General features: G+C 48.8%; 8 protein-coding genes across 8 annotated transcripts, besides 3 other annotated features; 2 read left to right on the top strand and 6 right to left on the bottom strand.

Moving 5' to 3' along the window:
- Positions 1–946: 946 nt before the first annotated feature.
- EKO05_0003076 (uncharacterized protein) lies at positions 947–2,108 on the top strand (the record flags this gene model as incomplete). Its single annotated transcript, XM_038937973.2, has 2 exons — positions 947–1,506; positions 1,565–2,108. The coding sequence occupies 2 exons, from the start codon at positions 947–949 to the stop codon at positions 2,106–2,108; spliced, it is 1,104 nt and encodes a 367-aa protein (XP_038801636.2).
- Positions 2,109–2,672: 564 nt separating this feature from the next.
- EKO05_0003075 (uncharacterized protein) lies at positions 2,673–3,113 on the bottom strand (the record flags this gene model as incomplete). Its single annotated transcript, XM_059636085.1, has 1 exon — positions 2,673–3,113. The coding sequence occupies one exon, from the start codon at positions 3,111–3,113 to the stop codon at positions 2,673–2,675; it is 441 nt and encodes a 146-aa protein (XP_059492068.1).
- Positions 3,114–3,378: 265 nt separating this feature from the next.
- On the bottom strand, positions 3,379–4,019 carry EKO05_0003074 (uncharacterized protein; the record flags this gene model as incomplete). Its single annotated transcript, XM_038938099.1, has 2 exons — positions 3,379–3,594; positions 3,654–4,019. The coding sequence occupies 2 exons, from the start codon at positions 4,017–4,019 to the stop codon at positions 3,379–3,381; spliced, it is 582 nt and encodes a 193-aa protein (XP_038801635.1).
- A 2,172-nt stretch (positions 4,020–6,191) lies between these two features.
- Positions 6,192–7,737, bottom strand: EKO05_0003073 (uncharacterized protein; the record flags this gene model as incomplete). The annotated part of the gene is made up of 4 exons (XM_038937853.2): positions 6,192–6,252; positions 6,307–6,685; positions 6,739–7,255; positions 7,321–7,737. The coding sequence occupies 4 exons, from the start codon at positions 7,735–7,737 to the stop codon at positions 6,192–6,194; spliced, it is 1,374 nt and encodes a 457-aa protein (XP_038801634.2).
- Positions 7,738–9,275: 1,538 nt separating this feature from the next.
- Positions 9,276–9,392: a dispersed repeat.
- Positions 9,393–9,410: 18 nt separating this feature from the next.
- Positions 9,411–9,582: a mobile genetic element.
- A 674-nt stretch (positions 9,583–10,256) lies between these two features.
- EKO05_0003072 (uncharacterized protein) lies at positions 10,257–10,748 on the top strand (the record flags this gene model as incomplete). Its single annotated transcript, XM_059636084.1, has 1 exon — positions 10,257–10,748. The coding sequence occupies one exon, from the start codon at positions 10,257–10,259 to the stop codon at positions 10,746–10,748; it is 492 nt and encodes a 163-aa protein (XP_059492067.1).
- Positions 10,749–11,339: 591 nt separating this feature from the next.
- EKO05_0003071 (Glutathionyl-hydroquinone reductase) lies at positions 11,340–12,484 on the bottom strand (the record flags this gene model as incomplete). Its single annotated transcript, XM_038938158.2, has 4 exons — positions 11,340–11,420; positions 11,471–11,976; positions 12,037–12,400; positions 12,470–12,484. The coding sequence occupies 4 exons, from the start codon at positions 12,482–12,484 to the stop codon at positions 11,340–11,342; spliced, it is 966 nt and encodes a 321-aa protein (XP_038801632.2).
- A 681-nt stretch (positions 12,485–13,165) lies between these two features.
- Positions 13,166–13,225: a tandem repeat.
- Positions 13,226–13,725: 500 nt separating this feature from the next.
- EKO05_0003070 (uncharacterized protein) lies at positions 13,726–14,902 on the bottom strand (the record flags this gene model as incomplete). Its single annotated transcript, XM_038937893.1, has 4 exons — positions 13,726–14,257; positions 14,313–14,487; positions 14,537–14,648; positions 14,744–14,902. 4 exons carry the CDS (start codon positions 14,900–14,902, stop codon positions 13,726–13,728), a joined length of 978 nt encoding a protein of 325 aa, XP_038801631.1.
- A 603-nt stretch (positions 14,903–15,505) lies between these two features.
- Positions 15,506–17,110, bottom strand: EKO05_0003069 (1-alkyl-2-acetylglycerophosphocholine esterase; the record flags this gene model as incomplete). The annotated part of the gene is made up of 3 exons (XM_038937869.1): positions 15,506–15,792; positions 15,844–16,301; positions 16,353–17,110. 3 exons carry the CDS (start codon positions 17,108–17,110, stop codon positions 15,506–15,508), a joined length of 1,503 nt encoding a protein of 500 aa, XP_038801630.1.
- Between the last annotated feature and the right edge of the window lie 228 nt (positions 17,111–17,338).

Here is a 17,338-nt window from a genome sequence, read left to right as displayed (position 1 = left end):
TCAGCATTCAAGGCGCACAATGTGCATGGAGCAGCTGTATTCTTGGAAGCCATTCGACGAGATGGGGCGGACCGCAGCACGCTAGGAGCCGCTCCCTGCGAACGTTCCGCTTCCAATTAACTCGACCTTTCCCCCCATTCACCTACTGACCCGCAGCCATTGATGTATCTTCCGGTGTTACGACTAGTCCTGTTCTGGACCTAGGAGTTGTGTTCGCTGATGGGATGACGATGGCACACGCGAGAGAAGCAACCTGCGACTTCAAGGGGCTTATGTGGATTTCATACGCGTCCTTCAGCCATGCTGCATGTTTCCGTTTTTGGAAGGATGTGAAGCTCACGAACCAGAGTTTGGTAGATCGACTGTGCTCAATCGACAGCATCGCAAGGGTGAAGCGCAACATCTACCATGCGAGCATCTCATTCTGTCAGAATCAAGCGATTACCTTCGCCCTGGGCGAGAAGAGCATCGTAACCTTCCATGAACTGGAAATTCAACGTTGACGCCGTGGCGTAAGACGCGCGAGATGACCTTCGGAGCTGTAGAATACAGGCAACATCACTCTATCATTCGATTACACAACATGCTCGGCTATACTATCTCAACAAAATTTGCATGTCGCATGCCCGGTTGCCTTAGGATCATCCTGCATCTCGGAGTAGGTGGCTTTTGCGGTATTCCCTATCGATAATTGGCTTGATCGAAGTCCCGCGACTCTATGTGCGTGGAGGCAGGAGGCCCTTCATCGTCTCAGACTTCTGATCAGGTCTTCCAACGCTATGTCTGAGCAAAGTGATTATATAGCTCATCACGAGGGCTACAACAAAGGGCTCCAACTAGCTCTCTCGATTTGTCTGTGTTACACATTGTGTGTACTTAGCCTGCGACTGTATGTTCGATGGAAGGCTCCTGGAATTGACGACTTTGCAATCCTGCTGTCGACGGTATGTTCGCTCCTCTAAGAATCTACGCTCGCGCTTGGTACGAAGCTCACATCGTCTGTAAATCTGAACAGGTTTTGGCTCTTGTCTTCTTCGGTTGCAACTATGCCGCCAACGCTACGGGGCTGGGTCGTCCTATAGACACCTTAAGCTCTCGTCAAGGCACAATAGAGAGGTTGAATGTTTTGACCCTTGTTAGCAACCTGTCCTGGATTACAGCGCTGAGTCTATCGAAATCGGCCATTGTCCTGATGCTGCTGCGTACAACACCAACAGCCTCTCACAAAAGACTCCAATATTTAGTTGGAGCTCTGGTATTGATGCAATGCGTTCTTTCTATCACCTTGATGACCGCTGGATGCAGCGTCTTCGAAGGCTTTGCTTGGAGTTTCCGATCGAATGTCAATACATGCTCACGTCAAAGCCTCAGATGGCAAGTCATCACGGGCTTGGATATTGCAACTGAACTTGCGGTGTTGGCTCTTCCTCTTCAGCTGGTTTGGAATCTACAGATGTCCATCAAGAACAAGTTCGTCGTCATTGTAGCTTTTTGGCTTCGGATCCCGTAAGCCCGGCCCACCCATACAACTCGGCTCGAATATCTGCTAATGTACTCTGGCTAGGACACTCGTCTTCACCATTCTTCGCGACAACGCAACAAACAATCTCAGCTATACTTCTGATGTTTCGCTCACGGCAGCTATGGTAGTCGTTTGGCAAACTATAGAGCTGTCATACTCCATTGCAGCAGCCACTGTTGCAGCTCTCAAGCGGTTCACCGAGAGTCTCAACACAGGATTTGGGCATGGCGAGCTCATTCGCGTGCGAAAATATTCAGAAGGCTACAAGATGTCAGATCGTAGTGCATCACTCAAGGGCTCGGGGGTCTCCAAGCCATCCATCAAGGCAGAACAGATACCAAACCATGCCAACGAACATAATTTCCAAGGTGTTCCATTGGAAAGCAAAGAACTACAGCGGTTGAAACTGAGACCCGAAGGTTTGCACAACAAAGTAACGATCTCCACTTTGCCAAGGCACTCGGACTCTGGAAAAAGGCCAAACGACAGTAAGGCCTTGGGAGATAACATCATCAGACATGATGTGCAATACTCAGTTCACTACGACGAAGACCCTTTGATGCCTGAACAACATTGTCGACAGTGAATAGAGGGCCAAGGTGACAAGCAGAAGGTACATGGCAACAGTTTCTGACTTCTCCATCGTATTCATAATTTATTTCCACCTTAATTCCCCGACTTTCGCATGAACGACTCATCGCCCCCGCCTCCAAAGTCCTCGCCTAGAATACCTCCTCCACCGCTGGCAAGTCCCGGCCTACCTGGTCCCCCACCAATCCCAGCAACATCGTTATTATACAGTGACATGCCGCCGTTACGTGTCTTGCCTCGCTCGCGGCGAAGCTGTCCCTCAGACATTTCGAGATTCTGGATTGGCTTGCTTGATCCGCAGCCCACGGCGCGTGTAGGTATACCCAAGTTGAGACAGGGGTGTGTGTCCCATATTGAGAGCCTCGCATGAGAGCCTAGTGTTTGTGCTTCTTGAAATGGAAGGTAACAGAGTATTCAGTCGTTTGGATATTTGCTTGGATATGAGTTGCCGTTTCTGCACGAGAGGTCGTGAAAGATAGGTTTCTTAGGTAGCTCACTCTCAGTAACCTAGTTTCGCTCTCCCTTGAGTATCCCGCTGACATCTCCTGTTCTCCACATCTTACAACCGCGTTATCCTCCACAGCCTCGTTGTGGGTCGCCGACGTTGATCAGTCAACTTAGGGCCTCCAGCGACTACTGAGGCAACAGTATGGGCTGTGACGTCACTGACCGACAAACCTATATTTGGATGTTCATATTTCCTCAAAGATTGGACTTGCATATTCGCAATGGCGGGAGGATGGGTGAATGAGGCAGTGGTGTGGTGTCGCGTGTCACCGTTCCGGATCTGCCGTTGGTCAAGGTACTGGTTCAAGGTCTTGGTGCACACGAATATATTCCTTCCAAGATTGGCTGACCAAGACACGTGATACAACCGGTGGAGGCTGCCCAGGTGACCGTCACCGATACCATGGGCCGCTTCCACACCAATAAATTTATATCGGCATTTTGCTTGAACAGTCGAGTTATACCATCTAACTATTCTACTTTGTAGTTCCATGCATAGACCATTTCCAAGACAGGTGTATATATCTTAAAAATGATTGGGCTGCATTCATTCTCCGTTTCTCGACTAGTTAACTAATTGATCTAGTTGCAGAAAAATCTGGACTGAATTAAAGGACAGGACAGGGAGTAATATTTTAAACATTGGTTGAAACGTGAGCGTGTCGAGACTTGGCTACAGTTTCTCAGATTAAGACCAGCACTTCGCTTCGATCTTGAGCTTCGTGCACAACTGCCCTATGTGTTTACGAATACAGCGCTTAGCCGTGGTAGTTTCCATCACAGAAGTTGTCGCCGCGCCAAGTGCGACCAACAGAGAGGTCTTGGGCGCCGCCACCGTTCGTTCTGCGGTCATAGCCATAGCCAGCTTGTGTACAGCGTCCACTGATGACAGTGTGCATATCGATAATGAGCTGGTAGGTCAAGAAGTTTGCCTGGTAGTTGCAGAAGTATGAAGTCTCGGCGTCGCGATGGACCTGCATTTCAGAGCTGTTATTATCGTGTTAAGTTTATTAAAAACCAAAAAGCAACTTACCCAGCCCCATGAACTCTTGCCATAGTTGCCCTGAGCAGCCGCATTGCTTGCGAGTTGCCTGTTGGCGTCGTCTAAGGTCCCCAAAGCGACCGAAGAGCGCCCACTGCAAACAGTCTCCCGCTTGCCCAACGTGTGCGTGGCCCTCGTGGTAAGCTGTGCAGCTGGAGAGGTCGTCTCCAATTTGGCAATTGGCGTAAAAGCGACATCGAGGACACCAGCCTCGTTGTATGAGGCCAGATAGAAGCCGTCGCCTTGGTCAAGAACATCGGCGGCCAAGGAAGTAATGCCGGTAGGCTCAATGGGCTCAGTGGGCGCTCCAAGAATGGTGGCCGCGGCAAAGAGAGTGAAAAAGCTAGTCAAGTGCATGTTGAAGATATACAAAAGTCGTGTAATGCTTTGGAGAGTTATTGTCCGGGCTGTGTTGGTGTCTGAGTGACTTGGGGTGGTACTTCACCCTTCATATACTTTTCCTGTGCCTGTTCCTGTCTCGATATTATTCGTAATCGTACTATGTACGAAGATTCAGCAAGCAAGTGGAGTTTCTGTAGGATCGTGTGTACACGGATCACGCAAGGATGCTTTCGCTCGGATCCTTCAAGACACCAGCCTAAACGTGATATCGAGCGCGTGCAAACCATCAATGTGCGATACTTATATCCTGCAAACAGGAAGGTGACAGTAGAGCAATATTGAAGGAGCCAAATCCTTGACTGGTATTGCGATGAAGATTGAACGGCGCAGAAGTATACTGCACGGCGCAGACGGGGTTCTTGGACATTGGAATAGTGCCCAATCGAAACTGGAGAGTCTTAACATTGCCTGGACCTGGCAACAGCATACAAATGATCCGTCAGTACTGTCTCATACTTTTTCAACACTCGACTTATTACAGTAGAGCGAGACTCATGCGAGAAGAAGCTCCCTTTCAGCGCCACGATACTGTGTATTCGGTCCGCAAGAGGATCTTGCCCCCAGACTGCGCAAAAATCAATCAAGTGGACCATGGAAGGATCAAGTTGATTCAATTCGTTACCTCTTTAAATTGTAACAGCACAAGGCAAGTCACAACCGTGCCGCAATCATCGTATCCGGAGCGTATTTGCCAACCATGAGATCCACTTCACGCAGTAAGTCCAGGCGTTGAACAAGATTAAAGTTCTTAGTGACATGCACTCCTAATTAATGCATCTTTTGTGTCCGAGGTCTAGAAGTATTGAATCATACATCAAGGTTGTTCATGAACCAAGTTAGTCGCTTGGTAGGCATCACGGCGTCAAAGGCGGCAATGGACCGGACTAAGTTAGTTAAACCCTTGAGCACCCACACGACACTGACTAATTTAATTCCTTTAAGATGACCTGCTCGTGTTGAAGCAACTGTTGAGATTAGTCGATCCCGAGGGTCCACGGTTGTTTGGAGCCCGGGTCGAATGTGTAAAATACCCGTTGATGGACGCAATGTATGGATCTGGACGCAGCTACTTTTCTTCATCGTTGGACTGGCTCGCCGCAACCACTAAGTAGAGTTCGGGCTTTCATATCTGTAGATGCATCATTTCCTGTGAGATAGGCTCTGAAAATTTAGCGAGCCGGCTTTCCGAGATTTTTAAAGTACAAGCATAAACGATGTTTTTGCTTTTAGCACAGATTCGCTATCATTCTCGTGATGAGTTCGTTTTCTTGAGGCGCCCACATTGCGACCGGTAAGACAAAGAGTAGCGGAGCCAGCGGCTGTTTAGTACCTTAACGCATCTAGCCGCATGTCCCCCTTTCGCATGCTGGCTTCTACAGCTGCCAATAAGCGCCTAAAGCAGGCCTTATCACGCTCTTTCAGCGAGCAACATTTAGCACTTTCCGTCAACATGCTTATTCATTAATTCACTACTAGAGTTCCTGTTCGGTCTAGTGCTACAATTTAACTACCTTGCCTTCTCTTGACGGTTCCGTCTCAATTTATATTGTCGCCCGTCATTAAGACAATTTCGCCTTGGAGCATGAGAGTAAATCGGTCAATTCTAATCTGCACCGATTGCTTGCTGTTATTTATGATCGTGTTGAGGTGATCCGTTCAATTAGACAGCTTTGTCAGTCTCCAGACGAAGGGAGAGTTCAAGTGATGAAAGACACCAGGAGCGGTGTGATAACAAGTGGGCTAAACTGTTAAGCGTTCAGCATATACCCAGTCAATTAGTAGCCTGTTGCCTCGTTGCTACTGTGTATAGGCCAAGCATTCGCCCTATCTTTAAAATCAGGTTGACAATAGATCACGAGCAGAAGTTGTCTCATTAATGGAGGGTCTATAGGTCACCTAATGGTAGTGACCAACCCAATCCTGCGAGCGGACTGAAGGGAGTTCGTAGATACCTTTTTTCCAGGACTCCAGCAACAAAGCCTCTATAAATTGACAATGCAGACGTTGTTTAGCAAACAATCTAAAGATCTGGTTGGCCACAGCAGAGCCTCACAAAATGGACTAGGGTATTGCTTAGTATTGATTTCCTCTCTTGGACCAACTTCACAACACATACTGAGCGGACCTCTAGCACCGAAGCGTCATCTTCTTCCACCAAGAGCATTGGTCCAACTCGAGTGCTTGAATCCTGTGCATTGTATTAGCCTCGAAACTTTTGCGGACGATACTCTCCCCAACTTACACAAATGTCTCAAATGGAACTCCCCTTATCCTCTCTTTCCCATCTGCATCGAACTCCCACGGGTCTGGCTGGAAGCTCACATCCGCCCATGACTTGAACAGCTCCCTCCAATAACATGACACAGCATCAGGTAACAGATACCTATCCCGAAACGTTGCTATGCTATTCTTTACAATAGCTTTTGCGCGCTCTGGATTCTGTAATAGCTCTTGTACTTTTGCTTCGAGGTCAGAAAAGTCGCGCTCTACTTCTACAACATTTTGGTCTGGTCCAGAAGAAATGTACAGGTGCGAATGAGGCTCAATCCATTCGGCTTTGTGTGTTATCATAACGGACGCGCAGTTGAGAAGGTATTTCCCCCGACCAGAGTAACTACGTCCTGCGATTTTGTTAGCCATAGTTCTCCTACAGATCGAGGAAATACTGTCTTACCTTCAGTGTGCATGAGGAACTGATACTTGCAGTGATCCTTAATTGGCAAAGCATCACTCCCCGCAGTCACATCTTTCCTGCTTTTCCAGGTCACTTGATCCACATCTGCCCACGATTTCCCTTTTGCAACCCTCATAAGTGCACCCCTCACTTCCTCGTTTGTCTTAACAGCCCCTCGCCAGAGTAACTTTGGTATTTTCTTCTCCCAGTCTAATTCGCTACCTCGCATATCACTGCGTATTTGCTGATATTCGCCAACCAGGTCAAGTGGCCACGACCAGTAGCCAAAGTCTGGCATTACCCACATTTCCTTATCAAGAGACACATGTCGTGAGAAAGTCCACATAGTATGGTGAGCATGAGATTCGTCAGCTATATCGTTTACGCTGAACGAGAATTCTATCGATGGGAGGGGCGAGGGTGACGATACTATGGCGCGGTGGAGTTGGTGTAGAATAGCAAGAAGTCGGGGTCGTTGATAGCCCTCTCCGTTGAATTTCGAGTCGATGATGTAGAGCTAGACACTATAGTTTCAGTCTCTGTGTCTTTCTACCAAACTAAGAAGATAGGGATGAATATTACCTTATGGTTGTATATCAGAACACGCACTGCCCCATACGGCTTCCACGACAAATCGATGTCCGCAAGGCTGACGTTTCCCAGGTCTTTTCGCAGTGCAACTGACCGGCCCAACTCAGCAAAGAGATTGGGAAATCTGGCTCGGCACTCTGTATGAGAGAGTCCATAGTCCGGAACGGGTGCTGGTAATGGTGGGTGGTGAGCCTTGGGCTTGTACGGAGTTCCTGGGGCTGCTGGGGTTACTGCGTCGGGCGCGATGGACAGATTGTTTTGGTGAGATCCCGACGTCCATGAAATCGGACGGGAATCGCTAACTTGGAGACGATAGCGAAGAAAGGCTTCTGTTATAAATATCATAAGAAGGCAGAAAATACTAAAAGAACATATCAGGATCTGGCGAAGACAGCAGGATCTAGTCATGGTCTGCTCTGTTGTGGTGGAATCTTCGGGGGCAAAGGATGAGAATTCGCAGTTCCAGATATGTGTGACTGCAACAGGCAGTAACTTTAACTAAGGAACAAGGCTTAAAGCATAAATGCCGGGCTATAACAGCGCAAAAGTCGGCGATGATATCTACGACGAATCTCTCGATTCTAAGAAGGTAAAAATGTGCGAAGGGACGAAAACCAGTGAGGCGCAGTACGGGATGCTGAATCTCCCCGTCACAAAAGCAATTGGGGCGATCAGCCAATCAAAGCTTGGCGTAGGATTCAAGTGGATGAAATACAAGGGGGGTGGCTGAACAGATTGGGATACGAACCTGCTAGCACTAAGCATTCGTTGATGTTCTACAAGGGAAGACTCCAAAGCGTGGCAAAATCGTATTCCGATCTATTCAGGCACCCCCCTTATAGGACATGCCGTCGCTACTTGATCTGCGCAACGGCATGGGCGGAACAGTTGGCTAAAACCTCTATGTAGGGACACATACCTTGGGCGTGAATGATAAACGGAGATGTGGACCGCTGACACCTATTTCATCGCAACTATCGCAACCATCAGCCACGTCTTGATGGCACTTGTATTGCGGACACGCGACGCGCAGATCCTTTTCAGTAAGCGCAGTTTTAGCAGCGCAGCCATAGTCAAACCCGGGTAATTTGCGAGCGAGTTATGCACGTGGATTGGGTACTTTGACGGTGATCCTGTGAGGCGAAGAAAAAGGCGTGCGTGAGACGTTACTCTGTCTGACAGTGTGGCAGCGTGGCAGCTGCTGCCTCGCATTGCAAAGGCCCACGTAGCCTGATCCTCCACCACAGCTGGTACAAAAAGTGGTGTCTGAATTAGTAGGAATACGAGTTTGTTTGGACTGAGCACTTACTAATCTTTTACAAGAGATATAACCCGGGTGTGGCAAAATAGCATCCTTACCTACCATGGTTTTCAAGCACCCCCTTGAAGCAAAGTTTGCACACGGAACCAACAATCCACCAATTAGCCAGGCATTGAGACGAGCGACGTACGACAAAGCTTCAGTAAGTGGGACAAACTTACGTGATGGAGTAAGAGGATCGGGTGAAGGATCCGAGCTAGCGCAAGGGACTGGTTTAGTCGTTCTTGGCGCAGTAGCCTCGGGAGTGCTACTCAGTGCGGCCACTAGTCATCTTTAAACGCACGCATCGCCAGTATCTAGCAAGTCGAAATTATGCGCCACATATGTGTTTGTCAACAGTTGTTTGGTGTACGAAGTCTTCGTAACAAAAAGCTACACGTGCAACTGCAACAGTTCCTTTCATAAAATCGCCGCGTTGAGATACAGGGCATAGAGATAATACGGTTAATAGGCCAAGGTATATGTCGCGGCAATACCTGTGCGCACTGCAAGGTGATCACGCGCTGAAACACGACAGATCCTTTCGAGGATGGAATATTACCAGCTCGGTACGTCAACAGAGCTGAGCAACATCGAACGTCATTAGGCGTACCCAAACAGTAGTGCTACGAAGGTGCTGGTACTTTATCTCATAAATCAGACGCTCCGCTAAGGCGGCGCTAGAATTGGGCAAACTCCAGCAGACTCCAGCAGCCAATTACAGACTAGCGTAGATATAAACTAATTAGAGCACTCTTAATAATTAGGAGGCACAGCCTTTGTTCCCTATTACTACCTCTAGCTGCCTTAACTATTACTACCTGCTGTAGCTGCAACGTTATACTTCTAAGTAATTATAGATAGGCTAGATTAATTATAAGTATTACTTTACTACTCTACTATAAGATCTTATAATAATAGCTATTGTAGGTGGCTCTACAACCTTATCTATGGACACGGTACTATGTGCGAAACTTCGCAGATTATCAAGTTTACATGCTTACCTAGGTATCAGGGGTTTACACCCGCTCCATCACACCTACATTGAACAGCTGCACAGTAACGTAAACTATCAGCACAGCCCAATACGCGTCACTCAATAAACCGGACTTGATTAGCAGGAGAAAAATGCTGCAAACACTCGCAGTTACTTAATTTAAAGCCGAACGCTAAAGCTGCGTCTCTTCGCTCTCACGCTTTTACCTATTAGCTCTATCCGCGAACTTTACAACGCACCCACCAAGTGGATGAGCGAACCCTCGCGCCCAATGCCGGACTGTACCAATTGACTTAAGCATGGCCATTCCATCGTGCCACCTCTAGCATCTCAAACTGGTCGTGGTTTGATCGAGTACCAGATCCGATAAATATCATTGTGCAGAATGCAGGCTTCTAGCAGAGAATCGACGGTTGCCTCCGTACCCATCAGCGGCAGTACTTCTTGGCCTCTCCAGCCAGACGTAGGTGCTGTGGTCCAGGAAGTGGAGTGGCTTTTCGCCGTTACACGTGGGGGTCGAACATTATTGTACACGCTACGGATCAAACCTATACAGACCGGCGCGACGGTCATGCAACTCCTCAGGAAGGAGTTCACAGAGACCATTGCAGCTAAGCGCTGGTTCTCTTTATGCATCGTTACAGAGGACGCCGTCATATCTCGGTGAGTAAGAAGTTTGTCCATGGTGTTGTTCATTTTTCATTGAAACAGTTGCGCACTGGCGATCCGGAAGCTCAAGACCACCCTCGCGAAGTCATTATCGACAGTAGCACGTCTCGCCTTGACCTCGACGAGGCGTTTCATAATTCTTTCATCCTCCGAGGGCTGAGTTTTATTCAGATGAACGAACGAATTTCAATCTTGACGAACAGTCATACAGCCGCCGAGCGCCCGTGCCACGCCATCCTCATCAAGGTGACCACGGACATGGCATCGGTAGCTATGGTGCTCGCCATGGTGATTGCGTTCTGCATTGCCGCTGGCATAGCTACTGACTTCTTGGCCAAAGACGCGGAGATAGGGCTCGCTGTTTGTACTGGAGCGGAGGGCATCTTCGCTCTTATCCAGGGCTCATTAGTTGGGGTAGATGCAAGATCAATGAACTCGAAGGCGAACCGCTGAACACTTTGGAAACTATCTGCGACTAGTATCGTCGCCTGTTAACGAGCTACTGAAGTTTATTTCTCAGTGCCTCCCTGTAATTTCCATAAGCCCGGGACGAACGAGATATGGATCTTGTCGACAGATCGAGTGCTAGAGCCACTGTCTCTTGTCGTATATCTTGTGAATGAGTCTGTGCTGACGTGCTGTATCTAGATGCGAAAAGAGTTGCTATTGAGGGTGATTCATTGGAGAGGTGGTGTCTTTTTACTACAGTGACTTTCACCAAGTTGTGCTTTGAGCTTTTGGCCTCATTTTCGAAGAAATCGTTATGTATAGATCGAGCGGCATGCAGTTTGGCACACCCATATTCAGGACATGCTTTGTGAACTTGTCCCTCTTCGACTTCGATCGCGTAACTTATGTGTACAACTGGAGTCGTCAGCTCTGCACCGAGCCCTGCCCATGAAGACCACTGAAGTTAGCACTTCACAGTCTATACTGTACTCTACAATGCATCATGGCCATAGGACCATGCAACTGAAACCATTGTTTTGAACGTTGGAGTAGCATCTCAACAATTGCGACGAATACTATAGTCCGTTATCTAATTCACAGTGGCATGATAGGCGGCACAGGTCCGGCAGGAACCACCCCATTACCCACTGTTACGGCGGCATAACCATGCTTGATCTACTGTGGTCAACATGCAAATTACTAACCATAGCTCATACTGAACTTACCACATCAAAGCGAGTGCTTTTCTTGAACGCTCCATAAGCTGTCTCTGGGCCCTCATGCCAGTAAAGACGTCTCAACCAAGTGTGTAGTCGCGGGTAATCCAAGCGAATCATTTTGATGTTGCACTTGAACAGTGGGTAATACGCGACGTCAAATCGGATGAGAGTAGTGTAGAGGCGAATGTCAGCTTCAGTGATGTATTTTCCAAACAAATAGGGCTGGTGTTTAGCCTCTGAGAGATGATCCTCTAATCGATCTAGTGACTGGAAGAGCTTATGAATGTGCTCGTCGTACATGGCCTGTGATGTAGCAAACCCTATCTTGTAGACACCGTTGTTGACTGTATTGTAGACCCACGAATTGAGCTCGTCGATTTCGCTTTGCAAATGCTCGGGGACAAGGGCGGCAGGCCCTTTGTTGGCCTCGCGCATCTCAGATGGCAGGAGTTTATCGAATGCGTTGATCAGTATACGCATAATGTCTCCGCTCTCGTTGTTCACAATGGTACCTATCTACTGTCAGCTGAATGCGATATTAGTGATATCTTCGAAACCAGGTGAAGACGGACCACGTTGCCTATCCCATAACATAGGTATGGTAACCCTCCCTGTGTAGCTTGGATCTGCCTTCAAATAAAGCTCTTTGAGCCATCTGAAGCCATACGTTGGATCACATTCTGGTCCACGTTGACCGGAGAAGTACCAGCCATGGATTGTATCTCTTGCGTCGACCTCAACAATCTGTATGATGCCCTCTAAGCCCTTCAAAGCCCGCACAATAACCGCTCGATGCGCCCACGGACAGACCATATTGACGTATAATACGTATCGATCTTTCTCCGCGGGAAACTGTTCTGATGGTATGGTATCTCGAAACTTAGAGGGCAAACCACCACAAGGGTTTCTCTGGTGAAGAGGCTGATCGGGACGAAGCTATAATCACAGTGCCGATATGGTAAGACGCATGCAAAGAAGACAAGTGGAGCTTTAATTAGGACTTACTTTAGAAGCAGTCATGCTTAGCGGCTCGAAATTACTGACTGGGTACAAATGCGGTGCAAAGCTTGAAAGTATCGAGATGTCGAGTGCGGAAGTTTCGCATGTCGTACATAGAAGGTGCGAGCGCAGGATTTGTCCGTTGAAATGTGAATAGAGCTGATTACAAAACAGTAAAAGTTGAGCAAGGATGGATTCAATGATTAGTATAGACTACTGCCGGATACGGTTTGCTCCCGGATGGCATTCCGGTAAGATGCATCTTCTCAGAGCTCTTCAGAAAGGGCTGCACAATGTGGAGAACACGTTGTCGATGAATCCAGAGCCAGATGTGGTTATAGTGTCAAGTTGAGGTCATGATAGCTGGTTGCAGATCAACGTGGGTAAGGAAGGTGCAAGGAAGCCGAGGTTCGTTCGACTAGCCCATTAGACAGTTTTTGAAACTTCAATGCGGATTCGCTCACGTAACAGAAGAATTCGACAGGCCTGAGTTGATGCAAAAGTTATCAGCCTGAAAATTTAGCCCTGATTCTGCAAGAGCTCTGTTGTCCCACGAGCAACAGCTGTTGTCCTTTGAGATGTGCAAGACAACATATCGCTTTTAGCTGGGCGCAACGATAATGTTGAAGATGAGACGAACTACTAATCATAAATTACGCTCAGACAAATCTAGGTCTCTTCCTCACGCTTTCCAGTTGCGGTGAGAGCAATAACGAGAACGAGATCTAGGTCGAGAACGAGAGTGAGAGCGAGAGTGAAAGCATTATTGATATTGAGATCAAGTGCAGTAATACTAGATACCAAGACATTCCCATCGGCTGACCACGAACGCACGGTCGACCGATGTTCCTTCACTCACAAACTCATAAACTCACAGCTTCAATATTGACCGGACTCAGGGCAATCTACGACTCAAGCGCAACTGGGTAACGAAGCAAATTACTCTGCTCTTGATTACTGCCCTGACGGTACAGCATTGATTGTACAGCATGATCAGGCGTAACACAGTTTTGAAGCATGAGTCTCGCCCGTTATGTTTTGCCAACTCTGAGATAGCAGCACTTTATGAGAGATTGATTCCTTAAACAACAGAATATGTTCACGCTTAATGCTAGCAACGCTAAAGCAACACAAATCGGAAGTTTGGGAGCACATGCATAGCAAAACCCGGGGCCAAAGTCTACGCTTCCCAAAATGCTCAAATACAACATTTTTCGATCCGGAGTAGACCGATCATGCAACGGTCCTTCCACCAGGTCTCTTTACACGTTGTTCGCACCGCTGAAGCTGTACCCACTCCCACCGTGACTGAGGTGAGAGGCCCGACTTGGTGCCCTGTCACCACCGGGTCCACTGGGTCCAACACTTGCGCCAGCCTCCCGTCTAAATTCTTCGTACCCACCACCGAGTGTGTATCCTCCAGGCGACAGCGCATCAGAGCCGTATGCATTTGTGCTGTCCCTGTAATCCGCATAGCCCGTCGGCCTATCGTAAGGATCACCGTTCCTGTCCTCGCCCCAGCTCAGCGGCCGACCTGGATGTCTGCCCTGATCTGTTTCTGTCGAGTGCAAAAGAGCATATTCATCTTCCTCCTGGGTACCGCCGCGCTCGGTGTGTCTGTCGTCGTCATCGGAGTCGTGTGTCTCGATCTCAGCAGACCATGCGTTGTCTTTGCTGTTGTCGCCGCTTGCGTAGTAGGGGTTTTCTTTCTGCGATTCGTAGGGGAGGACGCCTTCTCGGAGGAACTTGTGCATGTAATAGCCGGAGATGGCGCTTGTCAGGGCGAAGAACAGGCTAGTTTGTATTGTCAGTTTCGCTGCATTGTGAAGAGAGAATGGGGAGCGCTTACAAGACCATGACGCCAATGCCGACCGAGCCCTTGCTGATATTGCACATGGCCTCGCTGCCGTACTTGAAGGTGGTGCAGTTGCGATCGTCATCGCTTATTTTCTTCTCTTTGGCGCCTTCTTTGATGCCCTCTGAGTTCCACATTGCAACTGCGATGAAAGCTGCAAACCACAGTACTGCTTCGTTGTTAGCGTGAAGGTATGCGCGAGGCAGTCGCATTCTCACTTGTGTACAGCAAGTCGACGGCAAGAAATGCGTATGCGTTTGCGAATTTCTTGGTTCGAGCCCACATCGGTACCATGACCAGGTAGATAATCGCCGGTATACTAAGGAAGCACTGTGACAGCGTGTCAGCCTTGCTCTCCAGGCAACTCAAACGCTGCCTAATTTCCTGTAATGAAGAGTATCCAGTCTCTGTAATTGAGCACTCACCATAGCAAAGTAAAATTTTGTCGCGCCGCCAATAGTCCCCTCCTTGGTCATAACAGCGATTGTGAGACATCCCGCTATGAAGATGAATACAACTTGCAAGACATGCAACAAGACCTTGCACTTCTGGACATAGCTCTGTGGTATTCTCCCAACAGGCATCTTTGGTTCTAAACCCTTCTTGAAGACGCCGGGGGTGCGTTGTTATGGACAATGGGCGAAAAGGTGCTGTGTTTACGGCTCAGCCCTACGGAATCGTTCGGTTCGGTCGGCGGTAAATATGAGGTCGCGGTCGGCTTGGAGATGGATTCAATGAGTTTTTGGGAACACCAGAGTGCGCAGAGAGTGTAGGAATCCTCGGCGAGCCTGGAACAAGAGCAAAGCCGCTCAGGAGAGTGTGTCTGACATTCGAGCTGAAGGAAAGTCGCAGCGCACTCAGCCTCACTAAGGCTAGCTCACGCCTCCCCGCGCAACGGCAAGGGTCATGCACTATCGATAATTTTAGAACCACGTTGATGTCAACAGTTTAGGCAATTTATGGCCTAGACGGTAAACTGCGTCTGATTCGAATGTTTCGTCATGACAGATGTTCGTTTGCGAGTTCTATCTGCGTGCTTTCGCTGTTCAAAGCTGACGTTCTTGGAAGCCGCATGTCCTTTGTTGCACTCCCCACTTGCGTTACAGCTGTGTCACAGAGATTCTCATCGCAATGCGCCTTGAGTGTGCCTCATCAGGCTCCACAATTCATTCATTAAGCTTGCGTTTTTACTCGGACTTTGACTTTGGCACAACGTGGACTTCCCAATCTGCTCCATATTGGCCCTTGGTCTTCTCGCGCTTGTCAGCATCTCCCAGAGGGCCTGCTGTGCTGGTGACGTCACTAGCAAGGACGCCCTTCTTTTCCCCTGTCTGGAGGTACTTCAAGAAGTGGACCGACGCGTCAATGTATTCGCGCAGCGCAACTCTTGAGTCCAGCGAAGTTTTGGTCACGAGCTTCATGATCCAGGGGACGATCAAGGGTGCGTCAGTACATGATGGGTGAGCGGTTCCGGCTGTGTCTGGTCAGGTCTGTGCAATTGCGAAGCGCTGTGCCCAGTACTTACTCAAAGTCATCATCCAGCCGCCCTTGACATTCTCAACAATCTTCTTCACCACATCAAAATGCCAGCCTTGTCCGTAGAACTCGGTTTGCTTCTCGGTCCATTCTCCGCTCTGCATAACCAGTAGTGGAACATCGATATCCTTGTTTAGCGGACCTGAACCCTTTCCAGGATCAAGTGCGATACCTCCATTGAGATTCAAATCCCTGGGTCCGGCTGACTTCAGGGCTTGTAAGACGCCTGTTGCACCGTATGAGTGGCCAGCGATAGTAACGGCCGAGAGGTCAAGGCGGTCTTTGAAGCCAGGAAGTGCTTCGCGAGAAGATTTGGGCTTCAAGTTGACGATTGGAGTCTCGCCGACGTTGAGTTGAGCAAAAAGCTTGATGGTTTCTGCAACTTCGGCTTCGCGGAAAGCTAGCTGAGCTTCCTTGAGTTCGAGATCGGCCATTGTTGGGTAAGAGCTAGTTCTTGTCAGTGTTCATCTTCCTGCATATCGGACAAAAGAGGCTCACACAAGGTCTTTCAGCTTCATGTGCCAAACGTTTCTTTCGGTTTCGTTGGGGTAGTGGACGATGGTACCCGGTCCGCTTCCGTCACGATGCTCAACTGCCGCCACCAGGTAGCCGTGACTGGCTATGCTTCCCAGGTAGTGCGAATAACTCTGGCTCATGCCAGCCATACCGTGCGTGAACACGACACATGGTAGCATACCGAGCTTGTCGTCCCTTTTGAGTTCGGTATGCTCTTGTTCAGCGGCTTCCAAGATTTTGCCAAAGCCACCAGCACCTGCACTCTCATCGACAAGTACTTTCTCGGAGCCAGAGAGGATTGGTGCATCAACAACACCTGGAATGACGGTCGCAGAACCCAGCGCCCATAGGACAAAGGTGAAAACAGGGCTCAATAACGACACGCCAGCGAGGCGAGCATACCCTTGGCCAATCAAAGACACTGGCTGTGGGAGCCAAGGACGTGCCCATGGCCGTTTCGAAGGAGGAGCGTTGGGCAAGGAAGAGGGGTAATACAGCGTGACAGCCAGAGTCGACAACTCGAAAGCGTTGTTTCCTGTCTCTTTCAGTGTGGCTTTGCGAATAACCCGCTTCTGGACCGCTGTCTCGACATCTAAGATGCCGACCTCATATGGGCCAGTGTAAGGAGGTAGTGGTGACGTTATCGGCGTTAAGCCAATCACGAATATCCAAAAGAGCACAGATGCGGATGTGAAGAAGATGATACGCCGTGGCGTTAGTCGGCTTAGGCCGAAGACCATGATGAGTGCTGACAGAGACCCAACTCAACAACAGTAAAAGGAAAGCAGCCGGATGGGTCCGGACGTACGTAAGAATTAAAACTAGGGCACAATCACAAGGCCGTCTGGATCTGTAGAGGATAGAGGTGTCTAACAAAAGATGTTATGAGATCGAGGTCACCGGCGTGACTTGGTCCTTTAGTGTGGCGACTAGATGAATGGCGTTGGCGTTGTGATGGGTGCTGAGCG

The sequence above is a fragment of the Ascochyta rabiei genome, chromosome 4 (genome assembly GCF_004011695.2).
Source record: "Ascochyta rabiei chromosome 4, complete sequence".
NCBI lineage: Eukaryota > Fungi > Ascomycota > Dothideomycetes > Pleosporales > Didymellaceae > Ascochyta > Ascochyta rabiei.
The sequence above is the reverse complement of the archived record's forward strand: the minus strand, read 5'-3'. Positions and strand labels throughout refer to the sequence as shown.